The 26552-nt window shown below is 33.3% G+C and overlaps 1 protein-coding gene across 1 annotated transcript; it reads left to right on the top strand.

Moving 5' to 3' along the window:
• The first annotated feature begins 20741 nt into the window (after window positions 1–20741).
• On the top strand, window positions 20742–23889 carry LOC108903364. The gene is made up of 3 exons (XM_018705510.1): window positions 20742–20813; window positions 23042–23271; window positions 23385–23889. The coding sequence occupies exons 1-3, from the start codon at window positions 20742–20744 to the stop codon at window positions 23887–23889; spliced, it is 807 nt and encodes a 268-aa protein (XP_018561026.1).
• The last annotated feature ends 2663 nt before the right edge of the window (window positions 23890–26552 follow it).

Here is a 26552-nt window from a genome sequence, read left to right as displayed (position 1 = left end):
TGTCAAATATATTACGTAATTAATATGTTCGCAAACGGTAGAATTCCAATCAACTTGCTGCTAATAGTTATATTTATCAGTTCTCCGGGCCTAGTTGGCTCATGGCTTCCGAGCGTATCCTCATCCATCTTACCGTATTCCCGGCTGTCTGTCTCCAATTTCTAACTCCTACGTCACATCTAACCATTTCGTCCTTGGTCAGCCTCTGCTTCGACTCGCCTCAATATTTCTTGTTAATGCTTAGCTAGATGCTCTGTCTACTGACATCCGGTATACATTTTATTTTCATTTGTTGAAACAATGTTGTTATTGTTTCTTTATACCAATTCATCTGTTTTCCATTTGTTGTTCTTATCCAGAAATTTCCCACTTTCCGTCCTTCATATCTATATCTCTCTTAACTACTTTGTATTCCATACTTCTAATACATCGTTGTCGTTTAGAGTAGTTCAGTTTCATAAATTACTATTGGTCGTATTGTGGTTTTGCATGTTCTCATTATTGCTTGCCGAGATATATTATTTAAGTCCAAAACCTGCCATAGCTCTCCAGTACACTTTGAGTCTTTGGTCAATCTTTCGTATATTTCCAATTCTTCTTCAATACTGCTCCTTACCTTTAAACTTTATTTCATTACAAGTTTGAATTTTATCGGTTCTTTGTTCCTAATATTTAGTTCTAATTTCGTTTATTCTTCTTATTCGTAACTGCATATTCAGCTCTGTTAACTCAATACTGTTCCTTTAATTTTTACGTATTATAGGTATCTTGCTGGGTATTGGTTTTTATACTTGAAGAACGCCTAATTCCTTCTAATCCTACTTTCTCCGAGAATTTTTTCAAGCACTAAGTTAAATAGGGTAATAGATAGCAAATCTCCCTCAATTCGCGCAATTCTCTGTTTGCATTGAAACTGTTTAAGATACAGCAATCCACTGCCAATATACATTTTACTTCGGTGAATATCATATCTACTAATCTTATAATCTCTCGTTGATTCATATAATTTATATGTATATGTTTACAGTTCTGCCATAAGTTGGTCTAAAATTAATAAATGTTATGTGGAGTGGAAGGGTTGCTCATAACTGCACTTACTTACAATTTGGTCGATGGTGAATCTGTTGCTACGAAATCACCAGTGATCCTAGTGATCAACAATGCTTCTCTCTACAGCAGCAGTATTAGCTGTTATTTAATTTTTTGTTATTTTTCAGTTTTTTTAACTTCTAAGGTAGACACATCTCATACTTCGGCATTTTTCCCTCTCCAATACTGTTTTCATATTCCTCTTGTTCTATGTAAAGCACATTTCTAAGACAGCTAGAACAAATATTTCTAAAATAATAATCTTCCCAACATTCTAGTGTATCTTCAAGGTAGTATGTCTTCTGTTCTACGACTGCCTTTGTAATTACTTAGACTGAGATTTCTTGATAAAATTCCTGTCTGTTTTTCTTTCGTATAATTATTAATCTCGATGTTTCCAACTTTTTTTTGTTACTTCCTTTTTCGTGTTATGCAGATCTTCTTTAATTCTCTTGTGGCGTTAAAAGTTCATCTATTTTCTGCTAAACTGTGCTTTAAATATTTAATTCTCCCAAATTTTCTGTTTTTTATGACTTTGCTTATCAAACCACATCTTCCCCTTTCTATCGTTTATATCACCCAATATTTGTGCCGCCCTCTCATTCTAATATAATTATTAATAAATTTAAAAATTTTTTGTAATAGAATTTATAAAATTATAAATTATAATTCATAAGTAATTTATAAAACTGTAATACTTAAAGATAGATATGTTCAAAATAGATTACAGGGATGAAAATAACATGTTCAAAAATGTAATAGTTATTTAACAGAAAAAATATTACGTCTGTGCAGAAATATGCAGCAAAACGCAAATGAAATGCAGCTGATTAACCTTTGTTAATTATTATGTAACAAGTTCCTCAACGAAATTATAACTAAATAGGATAGGAATTAATTAGATTAGGAAGCTACCCGCCACGCGGACTGAGAACCAGCACTTAACACACTGTATAGCCTTCCAAGCCACTGATTCTATCGGAATTAAAGTAGATTTTAGTAATTACTTTTCTCTACAAATAAGTGGTTGGGTTTGATGGTGCAATAAATTTCTACGAGAAAGGCAAGGGGTGAAATATAATTTGACTCGCCCACGCTACAAAGGATATGGTTTAAAGCAGTCCATCCTACTGCAAGGTTAAGGTTTGCAACGTAATTTACATAATATTTTACATTGTCTTGACCAATATTGAAAATTACGTAGTTATCAGAATAATCAGTCCTACTGGATGTATGACTAATGGTTGAGATTTTAAAACTATGCAGGGTGTCCGCAAATTTCACCGACAACGTTTGACTGCATATTCATGACGATAAATAAAAACGATCTACGAAATAAAAGTTAAATAAAAATTTTTAGTTTTTGAGTTTCAGGCCTTCAAAGTTAGTTAGTTAGTTAGTTAGTTAGTTAATAACTTTATAACCCTTTCACCGATCGCGTTAAAATTTGGCACATTTATTTGAACTATTTGGCGTATTATATTAGGTAATAGTTTTGTCCAGTTACCCTCCCCTTTTAGCAGTTAAAACTTTTATAGTCGTCGTAAAAAAATAGTCTCTTGAGAAAATCGCCTAGAGAAAGCCATTCTTGAGAAAAATGGCATTATTTGCAGGTCTGTCTGTTTCACTTTTCGTAGCAGTGTCACGGATTTAAATCGTTGAGTTCAGTAGGCGATGAAAAAAAAGTTGATTGTTGTGGCCATCAGCAGTGACTATAATTCTTGTTATAGTCACTGCTATCAGGTAATGTGAAAATGTTTGATTTTAATGTAACTTCATTGTTTCTGAAGATCGAAAAAGTAAAACATGATTTAATCACAAATTTCACAGGAGGAAATTTATCAATATCTATCTAATATCGCATACTGGAAAAACAGATACTAACTCTGTTTTTTCTTATGTAACTAACACGCTGTGGGTGTGGTTGGCATATGGCCAAAATAATGTGCCATAAGCATAATGTAGTAGGAAAAAATATTGTTAGTTTCTAATCAAATTGTATGTATACACAGTTAAGCCATCTTTAGATGATGCACACTCGCCAAACAATGGTCAAACATAAATTATTTGGCTAAAATCTATAATGCGAAATTGATTCGTACAAACGATCTAATAAATGTGTGTGATAAATATATCTTCAAGGTGTGTACTTAACCAATAGGGCGTTGCCATGTTTTCAAATATTACCATAAAATAAAATAATGTTGCAAAAAATCAGGCAAGTAGCAATTTGAAAAAAATATATAAAATTTAAACGAATTTACAGGATAGTTGTGACGAGCTAGACTTTACCCTAATGGGAAATTCCATTAAAATGTCTAGCCACTGTCTTCTCCTTTTATTTAGTAATAGAGTGAGGAGTTCGAATAAGAAGTATTCTGTAATATATGTCCACAGTTTAGTACGTCAGAAGTTGACAATAATGGCGCACGATTCAATTAGAATTTTTTAAATTCAAATAATAATTTATATCAGGAATTATTAACGAAATTACTTGTACAGCTCGCTCTAACTTTCAATAGAAAATACTATTTAGTGACAAAACACATTTTTTTTTTTATATATAAACACCCATTTGGCCGTACGTGTTGGTGAAGTAAAAGCCGAATTTTGTTGGTATGGCGTTTGTATAACTCTGGGGAATATTTGGCCAGTGGAGATATATTTTTTTATGGATCGTTATGTAGCATCCACCCGATACGGTATTTGTTTACGTTCAATAAATATTTGGCAAGTGACCGCATCATCTGGAGAAGGTATTGTACTTATGGCACATGCTCTGGCCATCTCTCACAGTATTAGGCATAGGTCTACCAAACTTTATGTTATTGTAATCTTTATTGTAATTGTAAAAAAAAATTCATTATACCTCTAACATGTAAAAATATGTTCCGTAAGAAAAACTGAATTATCTATACAGTGCATTCCAATATTCCGTATACAAAGCACCATCATAAGAAGTAACTATTCTTAGGCTCAAAATATGGTAATTTATCTAAGTCTATACTTCTAAATTGGTTAATTTGACAGATAAATTTGGGAAAATATTTAAGCTTTTTTCGAAATGAATTTAAAATACACCGATTTAAATAAAATTTAATTAAAATTGTACTTCTAACGTAGTTTCGTTACGAATCGGCTGACAGCTTACGAAATTATCATATAAAATTTGATTTATTTGATAATAGAAACTTAATAATATTAAATGGAGTTCAGGAAAATTTTATCGGTATTTTCAGTAACACATTGGGAGAAAAATGTTTTCGTTTCAGATTTGTGACTGTATCAATTTTGATTCTCACTGACTATTTTTATTCGAGGACCCTTAAATTAGAAGAATTCAAAATTCACTATCATAAGTGTTAATTAATTTCTTTATCAAGTAAACACATTTTTATTACAATTTTATATCGAGAATGTGTTGGGGATGACTAACGAATAATTAATTATCATCATCATCATCGTTAGTAATGCCTCAGAACAAACTTGAAAAGAAGATCTTATCAACTGGTAAAGTTATACAAAAAACTGTTGTAGTCACGTTTATCGAAAACTAAATAATATAACTCTTACCTTACAAGAATTCTGTACTTATTTATTGTTGTCAATTTCATAACAAAATCTTAATTCCCACCCTCAGTCAACAAGAATAGAAATAAGAAAAAAATAGTAAATAATTAAAACATTAGCTGTAAAGGTGAAAATTATGTTCATTTTAATGCTGCAAAAAATCATAATCATGAATCAAAAAGAAATGCATGCAATTTTTTTATTTATTATTTTTACGAGTATTGAATGTAATTCCCATTTTTAATAATGAATTTCTTAATTATTTACTATTATTTCTATAGTGCAATCTTTATCCTTGAGAATGTAAATTTTAAAGCTTTGTTCACGAAACTAGTAGTACTACACTAAAGAAATAGTTGTTAGTTTTCGATGTAAAAAAGTGCCACATTTGCTAAGGGGCGGGAGCATTTTTCGCAATTTTGCAAATATATTAAAATTTGATAATTATATACACAGTGAGTGAAATAAATTTGGTATATTAAATACAGGGTGCCTCCACTAGGAGCTATGACGTTATCGCTAATTTTTTTAAACGGCTACCCTAGTTTTATATTGCTATCAAATTTCAAATATTTTTTCCCAGTCTTTCCCAAGATCCAGCAAGATAAAGATTATTATTAGTAGTAGTAAATCGTACAGAATATGGCCAAATTTCATTGAAACGTTGTCAGTACAATAATGATACATGTTACGGTTTAAAATACGTTAAAATACGAGGTCTGATAAGAAAATAACTGAACTTGCACATTGCAAAATGACAGTAAGCAATTTTCCGATCCGATATTCTTATCAAGTTACTAAAAAAATTTAAAAAGATATTTTTGAATGTGTGATTTTCTGGAACAACGATACAACGTTAAATTTTTCTTGAAACTGGGAAACATTTTCACGGAAACGTTTCAACTTTTGGAACAAGCTTATGACTCCCAAGTTCAGAAAGTCAAAGAGACTATTGGCTGTAATAGGAATTGCAGAAGAGATTAGCATTTCAATTGGGTCACGTCATGAAATTAATCGAGTTGCAGTAAAATTTGTTCCTCATTTCTCTAAACAATCCAATGACGATGAAAGATTCATTAAAAGGTTCATAATCGGAGACGAAGACTGTGTTTACGGCTACGATAAAGGATTGGCAAAGAACCTCCACGGCCCAAGAAAGCACGTCACTCTCGATCCAATGTCAAAGTGATGCTCATTGTTTTTTCAACATTAATGGAATTGTGCATTTTGTATTCTTGCTTCAACATTTCGTCATTTTTAATAAACAGGTATCTTAGTTAAATTTCTTAAAAATTGTGGTAATAAATAAATGTGCAATGTTAAAATTAATGACTTCTTTTTCTTGATGACACATACAGCAAAAGTTCTACAATTCTGGCAATATCTTCTAAACCTAAAGCACTATTGTTGTTCCTATTTAAGCCAATATTTTAATTTATTTTATATTGTATGCTACTGCGAAATAAAATTAACAAATCAGTCAATTACAAATATCGTATGAGAAAAATAACTAACCTCCTAGAAAGCCTCTTCGGGGCAAAGTTGTAGATACCTGCAAAGAAAATAATAAAAATGATTATATAGTTTTTTAATTATCTAAATTTATTAGTCATACAATGAATTTATCATTGTAAGAACATTCTCGTAATCCTTTATCATGCACATAGTAGATAATATCTCTCATTATGCCATTTTAATATGCAGGTACTTTAAAGCAAGAATGTTTTACTACGTAATAGTATTTTTAGTATAAATAGATCATAATTTTTCAGAAATATCAGAAAATTGTTGACTATGTTTGAAAAGTTTTTATTTGCATATTTTGTACCTTGTCAAACAGTACAATCAACGAACTAATTAAAATGTTTCAGAGGAAGATAATACAAAGCTGAGAAAAATAATAAATTCCAAACAAAATTCATTTGATAAGTCTAATTACTCTTTTTTTAAACAAACAGAATGTCAGAATAAATTACATTTTTATTAAAATATTAAAAGAATTTGTAATATGAATTATTCACAATAAAATGTATGCAACTTCGGAACAAAGAATAATATTTTCGTATCATCCGTTATTGCAGTTCTAAAGTTGAAGGTAATTTTCCAAGAAAGCGGTTTCTTAATTGCATAGTAGAATTCTATCACATTTAATATTCTAGTTATATTTGTGTAAATAACTGCATTATTTCATTAATTCAATTTATTTAAATATTTGAAAAATCCGTATACCCAAACAAGGGAATGAATTATTTCAAAAGTTAAAAACTAAATTATTTCATAATTTAATTTGAGATACAAATGGTTTCCATTTATATTAATCAGACCGTTGTACTAACTTCTTTATTAAATTAGAAAGAAATGATTTTATCTGTACTTTCAGCTGGGAATGAAGCGTCGCCATTGTCGTATTTTTTCAAGGATTCGAAGACAATAGCCAGAACAAACAAGATCAGAACTGTATAAATTAATGCTACAGGATTTCAAATTTAAGTCTCGAAATAGAACAAACCGTGCACAACATGTGTGAGGGTGTAGGTATTTATGAAAGGAAGAACGTTTTCGAATGAAAATGTTCTAGAATAACTGTATATTGCTAACTTCCTCCAAAAGTGCAAACAGGTGCACACTCATCCCTAAGAAAAACATTAGGCCACCTCCTAATGTAGAATTAAGTACCCCTGAGCTTTTTTTTGGAGAAAAATATATACAGCCATTATATAGACCCAACAAAGACCTTTCTACTGCCGTATAGGTATCAAACTGTCTCTTCTATGAAATATTGTCAATTTGCTCTTACTTTTCAAGGAATGTATTCAGTCCAGTAAGCAAGATTTTTTATTGCCAAAAAATTACAAATGCATATACACATATTTCTAATAATTGTATCACAGCAGTGCACAAGTGCTCGTCAATTTATGCTACTCAATTGGTTTTGTAAATAGTATACCTACTATTTTGAAATTTTACATTTTTTCACAGAATTCAATCATTGCTGCTAATCAGTATCGACACAGCATCATTTTTGCAACGTTATTGCTAAATATTGAGTCTAAAAAAACAGTTTGTATTTCAAGGCAAGCACCTTTCGGTAGCTAAGCTACCAGACATATACCGGTGTAATAACAATGCAACATCTATGAATTGTCACTGCAATGTAAGTAATGTCTTTATCGGTTGTCACATCTAAGGCACACTGATAACGACTAATAAGTTCGGAATATGTCTGGTAGTTCAGATGACGAATGATTCTACATTCTGGTTAGGGCATTAGTCCACAGAGTAGTTGTTTCTCGCAATATCATCTGCTTAAAATCCTTTCATCTGGCGGCGACACAGGTTTCGGTTGCTTATTATATGCGAAATAGTAGGCCGCTCTGTGCTAGTTTGACCTAGGTATTTGGTAGTACTGACCATTCGTGTATATAGCATTGTTATTATTTATACCCCACCTGTATTCGCCCCACATCTGTCATTAGAACACCAAAAATAACTGGATCATACATCGATTATACCACGTATGAGCATTAACCGGTATATGTGTGGTGGTTAGCTGACGATGGTTCTAGCTCTTCTACTAGACAATGTGGGTATAATTCAATGCTGGTCGAGGTTTACAGAGGTTTTCCTCAGTCGGCTGTAAAAATGAAATAATCACAAATTAAAATCGCCGTCAGCTTCTTGGCATTTTTTTATTACGCTTTCTGTGTGGATGATGCCTGATGCAAAAAAGCTAGATGTCAGGATTTTTCTAGAACAGCGGAAAATACTTAAGATGTTAAAGATAATTTGTTTTAGTAAGTATAATAGCTGAGTGAATCCTATGCAGCCTTAGTTTTTACCAATGGTTTTTGAAATATTTACCACTCTCCTCCATTTTTATTTATTAAGGATATGACTGGTACCTACCTGACTATTATTATTTTTTTGCGTTAATTATATATCAACTTTAATTTTTCTACTCTATTTCGTAATTACTTTTTTTTTAAACTACTGTTTATCGAAAACATTTTGATTTTATTTCAACAAACTACTTTACTTCCTACAGATTGCTTGATGTGTACGAGCAAAATAAGATTCATTATCAGAAAATGCATCTTTTCTGGAAATTTTTCTGTACATTGGAAATATTTGGGTAACATCCAATTAAACTCTGTCCCATTATTACTAAGATAATATGTATATACTATGATGCAACTATTAAAAATTAGAAATTAGACGTTATAAATTCAAGTCCAAGTTGTCTTTCACTTACGTACTGAATATTAATGGTCAAGTAATATGTATTAACGACGAAATTTTGTCCCATTAAAAATTTCCAAATAGACAATAACCCTAAGTTCGCACAAGTGTTGATATGTATTTCTGCGTTTACCCATTAATTACATCCAAGATAGGAATCTATAGTCAGAATACGTGTCTCATTATATCTGGTGCTATAAGAATATTAATTAGCATGGGTGGATTGAGAACCTTGAGATTTATAACATGAACGACGATACTAGTAAATTTTTATTAAGGGTAATACATTTTCAGAACAGTTTGTGTGGTCCTCTACTCATAATTACATTGACTAATTTTAATAACGATTATTTATGCTATATTTGTTATTTAATTGTATATACCAATTGCATTATAAAACTGTATTGATAGCATTTAACTTAGGTATCCTCAATTCGAGCATAAAATTAAGGGAGGAATTTACCTACAAGTAGCTTCTTTCCGGTGAAATTTACAGTTTCGTAAAGTTTAGATGCAAATTGAAAACAAATCTATAAATTAGAAAAGTTTAGCCTCGCCCATTACTTTTCCCAACCCTAAATAAAGTTCTGTTAACGGCTTTCTACATTTCTTCCCTTATAAGCACCCTTCAGTTCGTGAAATCGTGAATGGTAGTAACCACCTTGAAATACGTAGACTTGTACACGTGTAGCGCATTAGTTGTATAAGTAAATTCAAAAATACGTGTGGGATATTCCACGTCAATCGGATCAAGGGCTCATTTTAAATCTGTACTTTTGAAAGCCATATGCGCTTTTGGAAAATTCAACACAACGCCTTCAATATGGCGCCTGAAAACCCTAAAAATGAGACAGTTGGATCAAAGGTTTTACTCTGAATGGTAGTACACGTGATCAATCAAGTCGAAAATAAGTACTGTAATGTTTTAGCTCGTGATGTTCGTCTGTGTGAATTAAAATACTCGGTATGTCACAACCGTTATTTACTTACAACTCCCAAAACAACTTTATTGTTTTTTTTATTTTCAATGCTAACTATGTTAATTTATTTGAATGAGAGTCTATTTGGAAGGGACGCGAATATTCTCTCAAAGTCGCGTCGTTCGGAATTGTTCTCGCCGTCCGCTGACTGACAGCGGAGGTTATTTCGTCACATTGTCTCCTTCTTAAAGCTATATCGTCCCGAGATGTGTCCAGGCTTTCATAACGGTATCTGCAAGATGGTCCCTTTTTGCAGAAAGAGGTCTGATGGAAGTAGCAGTCCACTATCTTCTCATCTAGAGCTCTTCAAGAATGATAGCATACCAAGATCTCAATGCCCGTACTCGTTGGTGAATGTCGCTCATCTTCCTTCGCAGGTTGCTGATGAAACTCTCATCCCATGACTCTGCTCGCTGGCGTTTGCCCGGTCGCCTCATGGATGGAGGAGCATAAGAAACAGATGGAGAAAGTGGTCCCAGTCTCTTTGATGGTCAGAGACTACCTTTGCCAGGAACCTGTTGATGTTCTTACTCTTTCCTCCCACCATTCCATCTGACTGCGGATGTGGTTGTCCTCCTTATGGATACCTGGGATAGAACACACGCACACTCAAAATTCCTACTTTAATCGGAGTGCATTTCTATAGAGACGCCGAATTGGCAAATCCAGTCTTGGACTAGAGCGTCTGTCACTGTGGAAGCTTCACCTGCTGAATTAGTCCATTGCAACGACGATATACATCTCCAGCTACATCTATCTATCGCTATTCGTTGGAAAGAGATGCCTCCGCTGTACTGTCGCATAGAAGCACACCTACGTTTCTGAGGACCATTGATTGCAGCACACGCAGTACATTTTCTGCATCATTCTTTCATATCTGTCGAACAGTTAACCCAGTAAAATCGTTCTCGTAACTTGCCCAGGGGTTTGGCCACTTCAAAATATCCACGGCTGGCAACATTGTGAATTTCTTCTAACGCCTCGAGTGCCTTGGTCTTTGGGCTGACAATCTGTTGACGGTCATCCCCAACGTCTGCACCCTCCAGTCGCGTGTCAGAAGTCCACCTTCGGCCAACTTCACGGTATTCCATTGAGCCCTAGTACGATTTTACAGTTGGGGAATATCGTGCCACTTTCTCCCAGGCCGACTTATGGATTTTCCAGTCTATCATGGATTTTTAGTCCGGATCACGGTCTTGGTCTCGTCACACTTTTTCATTAGTATACAATTGTCTGACAATCGAAGACACCGGGTTGCAGTATCCCAAGACAATCCCTTTCTTCAAAGGCACAGGATAATAATTTAAACTCATCAACCTTACGGGCAGAGTTTTTTCAACCTGGAAAAGGGTCTTTCCCATAACAACTCCTCACCGTCGTAAGTTATATGTTCAAATTCACCATCCGGGAATGCGCCTAATGTGGTCTCGCACCATTCTGATACTATCGTGTCCTCAGCCAAAACTACGCCATCCATCTCCACTTTCTTCTTATGTAGAATCACTTCTTCATTATTTATTTTTAAGGCGCCAAGTCGGAAGTTCAGTTCAAGTCCCTTGGCGTTCGTAATATCCATCCCAGGGATTATTTCATCCTCTATATCAGCCATACATGTGCTTATATGCGGTGTTTCTAACCATCAGTGTAATATCACTTCTCCATGGATGGTAGCCGGTTTACGTGTAGCTGTATGTAATCTCTTCGTTGGTTTTACTTTGCTAAGCATGGGAACAATGTATGGTCTAATATTGGTTCTTGTTGCACCACTACCCACAGTTCTCGCAGTTTTCCATCAACCAGGCCAGCAACCAAGACACTATCTGATTGGTGCTGCAGGGACAGCCATGGTTCTTTTTATTGCAGATTATTGGTCCTTGATGTCCTCTTCAACCTTCTGGATGCGGACCTGGCTTCTTGAAGACTGCCTCAAATTCTAAAGGTCGTACCAATGCGTCCACTTGGGCGAGCTAAAATTAAAGCTGTCTCATTTCACGACCATGAAGCCCATCCAGGAATGTTTGCACTGTCAAATGTTCCATGATCTTCTCAACTATAGCCGGATACGCCAACTTCACCAAACGAGCTATATTAGCTTCGAAATCCTGTAGCGTTTCAAGTGATCTTTCGGCAAAGATTCTTCAGTTGCGAATGGTAAATATGCTCCATATATACCTGGCACAAGGAAAAAGTATTTGTTGGATGTTGGTAGCATCGCCTCTCAACGCTAGGGTTAAAGCTGTGGCCTTATCCCTTGATGTCCAACTATACGAGTATGCTTTGACACCGGCTTCAAATTGTCGAAGGTATTTGACCCAAGGTATTTTACCATCAAACTGGGATGGCCTCATGGTGATCTTCGATCCCTCTGAAGCCTTAGTAGCTCGTTCGTGTGGAACTTCATCCTTCGGACAAAGTACTCTTGTTTCCTGCTCAAGGCTTTCCAAACTCTCACATTCCATTGGCATAGTCTGTACAAAAACATCTTTATTTATTTCACTCAATGTTGATTTGTTTTTATTTCCAAAATTTTCTCCTGTACACCCTGTATTTTCGTTTCCATATTTTCAGTTAGTTCTTGTCATGAATTCTGCATAATTTTCCTCTTTAATACTTTAAAGTTTTCAACTAATTCATCAAAATTATTTAATGTATTCCTGCCAGGGGCGTACAAGTCAATGGCCTATAGTTTTTCGTGTAGTGATGGACATATCTAGAACAAATAGGTAGCTGTGTTACTAAAAGCTTCACAAATAAATATAAAAATGAACCGACGGCAATTCATCATAAAATTGGAAAAGTCCTTTATCTTTGATCATCTTGAAAGAAGAGTTGAAATTGAGGGGCCCTCAAAAGACCTTCGTAATATTATCCGAAATGTATTGAGGAAGACACCAGTGAAACGACACCAGAAAAAGCAGCAGGACCTTCAAGAAAATATCGGAAATGTTCTTTGTGTCCAAAAAAGAAAGGCAGAAAAGTGAAAACTACATGTACAACTTGCAAGAAACCTGTCTGCAAAAAGCATTCTTAGCCAGCGGTGAAATGCGTAAACGGTAAAAGTAGGTAAAAAACACCCATGTCAGTTTTTTTCTAAAGAGGAATCGAATATCTATCTTTTGCAGGCAGTAAGAATGGATTCTGATGGTGAACCATATCAGAAGATTTATTTTTATATCCATAAAAAGAATTGGTGTTATTTTAAATTTATTTTATACAATATTATAGCAATTTCGTTTTTAATGTTTTATGGAGAAACAAAACTTTAGTTCCTTATCCTTATCTGTTTCTTAATGTATAACCATGGATATAAAGTGGAAATATTTATTAAAGAAAACAAATTTTGTATTTTTTCCTTATTGATATATGTGTGGGGTGCCGAAATACCCCATTATACCAGTTACGTTGCCTGAAAACACGATACCTGTTGAAGGTTAAAAAAGCTATAGCAAAAATCTGATTTGTCGTTATTTCGATTGTTATTCTTTCATTTACCGTTACATAATAGATCTAAACCGACTGAGCAAGTAAATGTAAACAAAACTCCATTATCTGTGTACTACACAAATCCCTCTATCACATGAGGAATTGTAAATTACACTGTAATCAATCTGCCATCATCACGGTCCACTCATTGGCCTGTATGTTTAGTTGGAAAGCTAAACAAGCTTATTTGTACCTGTCTGGAACTCGCGCACTTAATTAACGATTCCCGAAGCTTATTTTCACAGCCTGGAGTTTCCTGCGCTCGATATAAAAGGTTTCTTAATGAGAATAAACTTAAATGGATTTGCCTTCCTCAAAAAAATAGAATTTAGACTCATGGAAACACTCAGGTTCAGACAAAAACGAGTGTAATTCTTCACCTTCTTCGCTTTCATTTTTTCGACGCAATACGTAATTTGAAATTATGTACATTCAGAAATTAGATATTCCATGTCAGATTTAATTAACATAATTCAAAATTGCAAACCGTAGAAATAATGACCAAAATAATAAATAGCGCTTTGGTTATTATTTATTTGTGCAATTTGCAATTACACAGCCCCACAAAAAAAGTTCTGTACCAGAGACATGAGTAATAGATCTTGTGTATTTTTGAAGCTGAATCCGAATCTGCAGCCCAAAAACCGATTTATCGGGGCATTTTTTACTAAACCGCTAAAATATCCCTTAAAATAGGGCGAAATAGTGAGAATAAGGTAAGGTTTTATAATGAAATGCAACAATTTGTAAATACTTTGAGAAAACATTTTAAAATAATATTTTGAGCATTGGAAAGAAATATATGCAATTTAAATCCACACCCACCCTTACGGGGGGGTTAATTTCACGCTTAAGATGAAATAACGAATGTTAGTGGAAAACTGTGAAAAACCATAGCCTTGTATTTTATACTACCAAATATACAGGATGATTCAGAACTTATCCAAAAAAAAATTTTTGGATGTACTCTTACAAATACAATTTTGTAAAGAAAAAATCAAAAAGAGCAGTTCGAAAATGATTTAAAAATACACTTCTGCACTTCATTGGAAACTGGTCCACTGTAAAACCTGACCTCGCACAATGCGACCGGCATATCAACAGTGTGATAAAAACGGACAAAAACTTGAAAGAATTTCGCAAGGAAAGAAATAAATAAAGTTTTATAGCACCTATTTTATATTAGCAAACTCAACTGCTTTTGCCGCTATTATTATTATTAATTAATAAAATTAATTTGTGGTTTTAAATAATAAAACAATTTTACATACCTGACGTTACAACATCTGTTCAAAATGTTATCCACCGACGTGTAAACACATTTGGGTCCGTTTTACTCAGTTTCTACGAACTAACACAAATATTGTCTTGCTTCTCCATAAATTAAAACGATATCCATCAACTCCAAGTTGCTATACACGCAAGCCATTTTTGACACTAACTATTTAAAAAAATTCTAAACACTATCGCAACGATGATTATAAAATCGGATTTCAGTATTCGAAGTCGCTGAGGCCATGTGGCCCTTCACGCGTATTTCGAATGACGCTAGAGACTACAGTTGTCCAGCTATGTAATGGTTGAAAGTACTACAAATTCAATATTTTTTTCTCGAAAACTATAAGGATTTTACAAAAAAAATTTCTAGCATATTGATTCCATTTCTCATGGTGCATCTATTCAAAAATTTGTTTGGATAAGTTGTGAATCACCCTGTATACCGGTCTAATATCTTTCGACATAAATTGATAAATGCTTACTTGCAAAATGAAAATTGCCGTATGATTAACCTCCACTAATCACACAAGCATGCCAGAGAAATTGGGAATTTTCGATAAAATAACTTTTAGGAATGTCTTAATAAGGTTCATGATAAATATATATTACAGTTGAATAAACGCAGAAATTATTAAAATCTCTTAAGATCAATATTTGTAACGAATGTATATTCCTTATACAAGTATAACCATGTTAAGCATATTACATAGAATGTTGAATAGGATACAACAATGATGGTTTAAAATAAATTGTAGAAGGGCGGTATTAACGAAATGCGGATTTTGATGGTGTACGAAAGACTTAAATTGTGCGTGCAATTTCCACATTCACATATATGGTGAATCGTGTTAGAATCTCAGATTAAGTATGTATATTCTAAACTGGCACATTAATTCTGCTCTTTTAATTCGAAACAACATATATGCACAAACTTGAAACTGAGAAAGTCCATTTTTTTTATTTTAGGTATGTCACTGCTATTTTATGCAAATCCGTTTAGGTAACATCTGATATTGTAACAAAAGTATTTATAAGTTCCCGGAACGGATGGGCCAACTTAAACAGTTAAATATTTCAGTCAACACTAATTATCGAAAGTTAAGGGCTCTCAAGTAGCGTCGCCACAAGGCCGTCCTTCGGAGAAATTTAGCAATATTTTTTTAACAAGTTCACTTAGACTGTCGGGGCCATGTGTTGAGCATCTGGTAGAAAGTGAACAATCGATATTTCAAATAACGCGCAAAATGCATTCCAAAGAACGTAGGAATTCCAAGAATAAGTTGTTAGAATGTTGTCAGGAAAATAATAATAGGTCAAATAGCTGGTTTTTAGGCGGATTTTCCAAACTATAAGAATAGATTAAATGAGATGGACTAATCCGTCCCGTATTGCTATGCGGAGTCAAAAAAGGAAGATATTTGTAAGTTTAGTCTCAAAATTATTTAGACAAATGTAAATTGAGTCCATTAGGCAACTATTAACATGGCATAGTTATGCCAAAGCGTCCCGATATTCAGGGTTCCCGCCAGTAAGATAAGAACAGAAACTTCTGGACCCAAGAAATAGGCGTGTCGAAGCGAAGTGTCGAATTCAGGAGAGATCTACGAAAAAAGGCAATTCTTCCTTAGGTTTCACATTTAGCAGTCTACTTAGTTTTAAAGTCTCGGGTTAATTTAATAATGGATAAAGTAATTCCAAATTTTGCTATGGATCGCGCATCCCCTGAATCTTGGTACGCTGTCGCGTGTCAATAAATTAATTAATAATGTTGTTCGAGCCCGTTGTGTCGTTATTTTGTTTGTCTGTTTTGTTTTTATTGTTATTAAAACCCTTCCTGGAAGTTTTGGTGTTTCTTTCTTGTTCTTCCAATTTAAGTGTCACCCCATACAACCAACCACTGGATTACCTTGTACATGAGCGACATACGGTAAGTGTCGGGTATTTATTCTCTGAACTTACAACATTTCAAAAGTTCCCACGTATTAATTAAAGTGTAATGATAATTATAAACTCCTTTTCGAGAATTAAATAGTAAACTCTTTTGAAATCCAGACTCGTTATGATACTGATCATAATGGTAGACAGATAATTAAAGAAATTACCCCTCAGGTTACAATACACACGAAAATGTAGGTACATATTTTATGAAAATCATCATTTAATTGTTGATATGACCATTTAACAGTATTTTATAAAGTTATTTGTGGTATAAATTCAGTTTTTTATCCGTTTGTTTGGATATTTTGCCATCTGTAAAAAAAGTAAAACAAAAAATTAAATAAACCCGTGCGCGAAAAAGTCGATCAGACAAGGATTTTTTTTTAACTATTTTTGCCTAACCAAATTCTTATGCTAAAAGACATAAATAATAAATTCATATCGGTATTCACGCATTTTAATTACGTAACGTAGAAAATTAATCTATTTTTTTTCAAAACTTAATTTTTCAAATGCCAACATGCCAACAGATTTTTCCTGTCCTTAGTACTTTCTAAGGTACCTTATTATCCCATCGAATTTGTTGATTTGAAAGTATGTGACATTTACAAAAACTTCAACTTATATTACTTGTGTTTCATTGGATATTTTATATAAACCTGTTATTTACAAATCTCAGATCAAATAAAAATATATACATTGCGATAAACCCTAAAATTCTGCTAAGGTTTTTATGACAGCCGTCTGAAACGACTTATTTTAAGAAGCAAGTTCAAGGGATATTTTGCTAATAATTTAATTTTCTTTAATAACAGTAAATTTTCGGTATAAGGAAAAAGTCGACAGTTACCCTTATTTACTTAATAAGTCCTTAAGGAGGCTAAAATGTAATTAAATAGTCATCTGATAAACGTAAGACGTTAAATTTATCAGTAAAATATTTACCTTTTTTCTGTAAATCTACATTTTTTCTCAGTTCCTTCAATTTGTTAGCTTTGCGAAGAATAATGAATAAAGTTTAATGATGTAATTTAATTCCAGAAGGTATAACAAAATTTCTGTTTTGTTACCTTTATACAGATTGTATCAGAAACGGAGGTATAAGCGAATCAAAGTTATTTTTTAATATATTATTTTATATAGAGTGTTTGTTAAGTTCTTTTAACACAACTTTTAATACCTATGTGGATGTACTAAGGTTTCTTTAGAATGTGCTGGTATATACCTAAAATACACATGAATTTAGATGGATGTACAGGATTCACTGGGGATTTACTTGGGTTTACAGGGGATGTAATATTAACTTGAAAATGTCGCCCAAACAATTAATTTTAGAATAGTGTTATGGTTATTTGAAAATCTAATGGTCGAAAACTAATTCCTCCACTTTAATCTAACGTTCAGACTAAAGGTATTTTGGATAAATATTGTTCCAACTTTCTCATAAACTAACCTTTCAAGAATTTGTGCCAAAAGTTTTAGATAATATTATATTAAAAGAAAAGAATATCTATGATTTCGGTAACTTGAATCGTTTTGGAGTACATGTACATGTTTGCCTCTCATCTGAAGCTTCGCATCGATCTATTTATTCGGTACGTATCTAGTGGCTCCCCAATGCCTGCCCTGTCGGCCTGGCATGCTGGCGAACACTCCAGGTTAGTTGCTGAGGGACGTTGGGCGTGCATTTCATTGTCATTTGTGCGTGTGTGAGTGAGTTTGAACCTTTGCTTGGTCGAGGGTATGGTACGTGTTTTTGTGGCAGTTAGTATCATTGTGAATTGTGAGCATAGAGCGGCATACGGCTTGATCACAGATTTAGCCTGTTTCTGCTACTACAACGCGTAGTGCCGTTTACTAGCATAATGTAGATTACTAATGTTTATTTATTTGATTGTCGCCACAAAGTTTCAGATGGCTAGTAATTACTTCGTAATAAAAATGTTCTAATACAAGTAATAACTACAACATAATGAAGATATAAGGGTGACTCAATGAAAAATGAAACACAGTTCATATGTACTTGTATGATTCGATGTATTCGACCTTTGTATCAGATCCATTACAAACTATTACCTTGCAACAAACTATTGAATGCCTTGATCTTATCTATGAAAAAAAAAAAAATGAATGGAGTGGATTAATGACGAATTCAAATACTCTTCATACAAGGTTATTGGCAGGCTGAATACTAAAATAAGACGGATCGATTTGGGGGTGAAATCATAATTTTATTGGATCTCCAATAATGACTTCTTTTTTATTGGATTAATGAGTTCTCAGAATTTTAATTTACAAAAAAAATCTAAGGAACTTATAAAATATTCAAAAATAACCCACCAACCAAAGGCGGATCTGACTTGTTTGTTGTAATCAATAAGAATATAAATACTATATCTTTCTCTATATCAAATTTACAAATGTAGGAAATGCAAAAACCTATCACTTATTAATTGTTTATTTAAATGTTTATATCGATCTTACTTAAATATAGGTACCGATATAACTACACTGAACACCACATTTGAAAGCAAAAATACTATGCAGTAAAACAAATATTTGCAGGAAGCATAAAGTGCTTTAAACTTTATTCAAATAAATACTAGAAAGTATGATTTATGCTCTGAGAAAATCGTTTACATTACCTAGCAGAATGTCAATAGAGTAAATGTATTTTGAAAGATTTTTAGTGTTTTGCTGTTTAAATAAATGCTTTGAATTTATTACGACGATCGCTTTACGTGGCGAGAGATAAATTATTTTAGGAAAATTTATTTGCATTCGTCTGATGACGAATTGCATTGCAAAGTGCAATTAAGTCTTGATATTTTTCGAGAAGCAAACAGGTTTATATATTTACGCAGGGACCCTAAAGTGATCAGGATAACAACTGAGAGGTATACGAAAAGATTTCTTTATTTTTAATTTATTCATTTATACACGTTCGCAACTCATTTACAGAGAAAGTGCTGTTAATACAAACATAAATATTTTCGTGGTGCTTTCAGTGAGAAAACTTACGTCATATGAAAAGCAGATTTAACCAATAGTAAGTTACGCGGAAACGAAAAAATGATTCAGGCATTTTAAGACTAGGTGATGGCAACTGTAACTATAATTTATTTTTATTATTTTATACAGGGTGTATTTAAATGGAGGGGCACAAATGATACCAGAGATTCCTTGGGTGAAAATAAGTCGATTTAACCTAACATACCTATATCCCAAGTCGCATAATAAAAAAGATACAGGGTGTCTAAGTGAAAAATAAAAAATGGTTTTTCCTTAATAATTCCTATAATTTTAGTCAGAAATGCTTCAAATTTTCAACAGAGAGGCTTTTTAATGATGGGAAAAATAATATAATAATGATTTTTGAATGTCGAGTACGAGGCGCCCTCTGCAGGCAACGTTATGCATTGAAAATGTAGGAACTTTTTTGCCAGCCCCCGTATACAGCTTTCATTAACAAAATATGAAATATTGGACTTTTTTGAACAAAAAAGATATACTTATTGAAAATGGCTAAAGCCAACCGTTGAGGAGATATTTTTAATTTCATAAATTAGTGTTACGGATTTATACCTCCACGAATTCCAAGGTTCGAGTTACTTAAATAAATAAAAAAATTGACTTAGTAAATGTCATTTGACAATACTCGTAAATTACAATTTTGAAGTATTAGTTTAAAGTGTTAATTGATTTTAGTCACTATTTACCTGCGCCCTAGATATTAAATAGATTTGGAACTGAATAAAATAACAAATTATGTATACTAATGACGAGTATGTCGATATGTTGCAGAAAAATGGATATTACTTCAAATATCCTTTAAAAATCTTGATTTTCTTTTATTGTCACCCAATTGTTTCTCTTAAATTATCTGTTGTTAGTGACTCTTGGTTTTAGTTGATTTGTTTTTTTTTCTAATAATTATTTTTAAACTAACAATAAAATTATTTTGCAATATTTTTTCACCTGAACTGTTATATCATATGAGATTTCTTTAATGCAGGGTTTAAATAATTTCACATGTACAAGAAAATCTGTTTTTTAATAAAGACACCTAAAAAACAATTAAATAGAAATTATGCAACAAGTGTATTCACATATGCTAGAATAATAACGCAAAAAGAGTAAAGTAAATTTAAAACAGGAAAAATAATGTTGTCTCAGTTGATTCATGAGCCCCCTTTTGGTTATAAATACAGATACACAACTAATAAGTACTGCAAGGTAATGCGTTCTGAATTTATTAACAAAAGTGTCTGTTTGTACCTTGGTATTCGTGGAGGTATAAATCCGTAACACTAATTTATGAAAGTAAAAATATTTCCTCAACGGTTGGCTTTAGCCATTTTCGATAAGTATACCTTTTTTGTTGAATAACGTCCAGTATTTCATATTTTATTACTAAAAGCTGTATACAGGGGTTGGCAAAAAAGTTACTACATATTCAATGCATATCATTGCCTGCAGAGGGCGTCTCGTACTCGATACTCAAAAATCATTATTATATTATTTTTCCCATCATTAAAAAACCTACCTGTTGAAAATTTGAAACATTTCTGACTAAAATTATAGGAATTATTAAGGAAAAACCATTTTTTATTTTTCACTTTGACACCCTGTATCTTTTCTATTATGTGACTTGGAATATAGGTATGTAAGGTTAAATCGACTTATTTTCACCCAAGGAATCTCTGGTATCATTTGTGCCCCTCCATTTAAAAACACCCTGTATATTCCTGAGGTGATCACAATTCAATTTAATTTAACTTACATTAATTAAGAAATATTTCGTTTTAAAGTTACAGGGTGTTTAAATTCTACTTCCGATGTGGTTTTTTATTAATATCTGAGAATTGACATAAGACATCTGAATTAAATTTGATACACGTCATAAGAACATGACGTAAAAATAACCCTCAAATATTTCATTCTCTGCATCAATGGTGTAGAGGGTGATGTGTGATCTCTTCTTTCTGAAAATATTTTCTCTGCTATGATTTTAACTTTTGCCAAAAATTAATTTATCTTATTTTTCTCGGAAGTAACGCAATTTGTTGGCAACAAAGAAACTGTTCTTTCGATGTAGTTCCCATATGGAATCAACGAACAAAATAAATCGATCTCTTCAATTTTTTAAAAATTTTGGTTATATTAATCTAGTTTGAATTTTATGAGACCCGTGTTATTTTGTTTTTCCGAAAAAATTTTTTGGAGCTGTGGCGCCAGGTCAAAGTTTACATCGTGATAGCGTTATTCCGAAAATGAAAATGCATATTTTTTTCAAATGGCCGTAATTTTGACCAAAATGTGCAGAATTTCATCAGCTTTTAACTGTTTCTCTCAGAATTCAAATTGTTTTAAAACTTTCTGAGATAAATGAGAAAAACGAAAAAAGTAATTTTTTTCGAAAATTGATTTTCTCAAAAATCTCGGCAAATTTGAAAATGTTTTTCAAGCCAAATAAGCTATCTTTTAGCCAAGCGGCAATATGCCAACTTGCTCCGTTCTGGAGATACGGTTTCGAAAATGCATATTTTTTTCAAGTGGCTGTCATTTTGAAAAACTAAAAACGTGGGTCTCATAAAATTCAAAGTAAATTAATATACCAAAGTTAAAAAAAAAATCGAAAAAAGAGGTCAATTTTTTTGCGCGTTGAGTTCATATGGAAACTACCATACACTCTTCCTGCAGCAAAATTGCATTAGTATCGAAAATTGAAATGAAAGGAAAAATTTACTATCTTTCAAAATGAAACATCAACCACTTCCTAAGCTTCTACAAAGCTCAACTTAGATATACAAATATATCTATTATAGACTGGTATTATTTCAGGTTCATGGAGCTTTCCTACCTCGTTAGTCGTAATCTCCACTATTACTTCAATACTACTGAGGCCGTCTATAATGCTATATTACTAACTCTTTCCTTACTCCAATATAAACTCCACTTTGGTATCGGTTTCCAAGTTTCTGTTAAGTATTTTACTTAGTTATTGCAAAATGTAGTCAGCCTGAGAGGCTTCCAGAACTTTAGGTTTTTTGACTACCCACCAATTCTTTTTTCTTTGCAATCACTTTGATATATTAATTAGATTTCATTCAAATTCTATTTGATTTAATGAAAAGGTCTTATGGTAGCAGAAAAATATACACTTTAGCAGATTTAATTTCCTATAAGAATATATGCGAACAAAGTCCTGTTTTTTTTTGTTTTAAAAGGGCTAATAAAATTTTTTTCAATTATTGGCGGATGCGCCGGAATTATATTGAAGAATAAAAATGGCATTAAATCTATATTTCATATAAATGTCTGGTTAAATGTCTACAGTCTTGAGTTTACCTAATATCAACGCTACAGAAACACTATTACTAAAATGAATAATGCATGAAAAAGAAACAGTTATACATTACTTTGTATAATCAATGATATTGTGAGAAACAATTACTTTGTAGAAGAAAGCCCTGGCATCCACAACGTTGAAGCCTAAGTGCTGGTACCGATATGTTGACGACACCTTCATCATCTGGCCCCACGGACGCAACACCGTAGCGTATTTCCTGGATCACATAAATGGAATACATCTAGATATCCAGTTAGTTTACCATGGAAGTGGAGAAAATGCCGCCCTTCCCTTATTGGATGTTTTGGTTGAGAGGAAACCAGATGGCTCTTTAGACATCAAGTATATAGGAAGCCAACTCACACAGACAGATATCTGAATGCGGAATCCCACCACCACCCAGCCCAGAAACAGGAGATCATAAATTCCTTGATTCATCGAGCGCATATCATCAGCGAGATAAGACACTTTGCCGAGGAACTAGAACACCTACGCACGGCCCTGAGAGGGAATGGCTACACGGCGAGAAACATCGAACGAGCTATCAGGAGGAAACATTACATGAAGAAACGGGAGTACTTAGCGACGACGTATCTACCTTACGTGAAAGGTTGTACAGATAAAATCGGACGTCTATTGAAGAAGAGGAATATCAACACAGTATTCAGCACTGTAAAGAAGGTGGCGGCAGCATTTCCAAACACCTGCAACAACGACCAGCTCCAGGGCCCCGGTGTGTACAGTATTCCTTGCTCTTGCGGAATGGTCTACATAGGACAAACAAGAAGGCACATCAAAAGGAGGTTAAAGGAACATAAAAGTCACCTCCAAAATAACAACTGGGAAAAATCGGTAGTTGCAGAGCATAGGGCGGACACGGGACACACAGTGGATCGGAATGAAGCCAACATGGTGGTGAGGGAGGGAAGATTTGGCCCCGACTATACAGAGAAGCATTAGAAGTTTACAAAAATCCGAACAATTTCAACAGGGACGGTGGCGTCGATCTGCCAGGTATATGGAAAAGAGTCATCTGTGAAAGCAACCCACTAGAACATCAACAACGCGTACGAGGTCACCCACTGGAACGTCATGGATCAGTGACCACATCAAATATAAATAGTGACAAAATTAGTAGATCTCCAATTTCAGAGTGACTTCTGAAGAAGAGAGCGATATGTCTCTCAAAACGTCAAGAGTTGTAAATCGACGAAATGGCAACCAGCCCGGAAATCATTCAACCAAATACTTTGTCGACTAAAGCCCATTGAATTAAATAAACCCGCAATATCTAGTAAACTACTAAGACCAAATGTCAACAGAACCACCAGGCTGGTTTCAAAATAATTAATTCTCATAAGTATGCCACAGATGAGACGATAGACGGATGATCTAACTATTTGGATGTCAATTTGCTGACGTGTTTTGAAATGTGGGTGATTCTACTGTCAAATGATCTTAGCTAGTAGATATCGCAGTGTTATTCAATCCTGATCAAGACTTCAGTCAGTGGAGTAGTTGTTTCCCACAACATTATTAAATAAAAACATTATTTCGCCTAGTCAGACACTACTGATATGCTTTTATGTGTCTACATATTAGTAGGTCGCTCTCTGACAGTAAGTACAAACCACTATTTTGTGTTAGTAGACATTGATGACTAGCAGTGACAATTAAAAAATAACATACTGTGTAGACTATATGTTACTTCTACATTATGTTTTTTACAGAGACGAAAATTATATTACAGTAACTGTAATAACAATAACTCATAAAAAAACAAAATTGTTGATTATCATTAATTAATTCAAAAGCAACTAGCAACTGCATTCAAAACCAAATAATAATTATATACAGTTTTTTCATATATGTTTTATGTAGAAAATTGTACAAAATAATAAATACCCAAGTTATTTACTGTCCTATTTACGTAATAATTTGTCGAAAATAATGCCTGAATAGCAACAAAACATCGATTGCAGTGCACTAAATAAAACGATGGGTATTATTCTATTTTGCTTCATTTTAAATATTGCACAACCAATCAATTATACACACAGATCGACGTTAATTAATTTTATTCAACTGAACTCGACCCCAATAGTAAAAGGGTCGAATAAGACCTTAATTGATGGTTTAGGGCACTGCTGCTATAGGTCACAATGTAAATAGAGATAATTATTTTCTCTCTGTACTTTGTCCAATGACAAATTTACATTTTGAGTACCGAACAAACTTAAGGCAGAAAAATTTGGTAGAATCCCTACTGAATACCGCACATTAGAATCTAGTAGAAAATTGAGACCTAACTAAATAAATATTTTTTTGACGTAACGAGTAAGAAATCAGTGATTATATAGGATACCCAGATTCCTCAGATGAAGACGGTTAATTTAGGTATACTTACCTTAGACTCAAAAAACGCTTACTACGCTTAATAGCGTACAAAACAAAAAAGTGATCTGTGCATTTGATCAAACTCTGTTATTGATTTGTTTTTGGATCCGCTAAACACGAATCTAAAGTTGCAAATCCTCAAAAAATTGGTGACTTGCAAACATGCTTAAGGATTGTTACGTCGTGGGAGAACCTCCATATTTTCGGTCCCGCTGAACACGAATATGGAATTAAGAAGGGACGATGACATTGAAAGGGTCAATGAAGATAAATATATACCGATGAATGGAAAGAAAAATCCGCAAACGTTTAATTAGAATGAGTTTAATGATTTTATTCGCAATCTAGGCTTACCAAAGGACGAAGCTAAATATTTAGCTAGAGAACTGAAAAAACTCTACAAGGAACCAAATCTTCTGTGTCCATCACGTGGAACAAGTTTTGGAAATATTTTTTTTATATGTACAGGGTACGTTACATAAAACAACCAGTGAAGGTTATTCATTCCTTAGAATAAAAAATCCTAAAGGAACTTCTGCATAATGTCATAGGTATACTTCTGTTTCAATAACACCCTCAATAAAACTGGAAGAAGAGTAAAATTTTATTTGCACAAGTGGCGAAAATTGATATAATCAAGGATATCTGAATAAGATGTTTTAACTTTACTCAGTTGTCTGCTTCCTCCACTATACATAATACTTGGACCAATGAAGCAATTTGTTAAGGCTTTGGATGAAGAAGGTGAATGGTATAGGTAGGCACATGGCAAATAAATCTCTCGAAATCGGTAGTGTTAAACTGAAAAAAAGATATATTCAAATCCGTAAAAAGTGGCATGAAGACGGTTTTATAGGGAAAATATCAAAACTTGTGACAATTGTTTAACTTATCCATGGAAATGGTGAAGAATTTTGGAGAACTTGCTGACTATAGCGATGAGTAAGGTAAACGTTTTCACCCAGATTTAAAAGAAATTCAAAAAATGTATCAGCGCAAGTGAGACATGAACATGGATAACTACTGTTGAATGTTGAAGAGATAATGTAAGAAGATTAGAAATGAAAAAGGCACCCACCACAGATTTTCTGAAGACAAAACAGTTCCCTACAAGCGAAGGCTTTGATAAAAAAAGCAACACTTTTAGTGGAATACACTTTCATATAAATTGAGTGTGCATTTTGTCGAAAATGATGGGTGATAGTGCCAAATTTATTTCAGATCCA

Source organism: Anoplophora glabripennis, unplaced genomic scaffold, assembly GCF_000390285.2.
Source record: "Anoplophora glabripennis isolate ALB-LARVAE unplaced genomic scaffold, Agla_2.0 scaffold75, whole genome shotgun sequence".
Taxonomy (NCBI): Eukaryota; Metazoa; Arthropoda; class Insecta; order Coleoptera; family Cerambycidae; genus Anoplophora; species Anoplophora glabripennis.
This window is presented reverse-complemented; position numbering and strand designations above follow the sequence as displayed.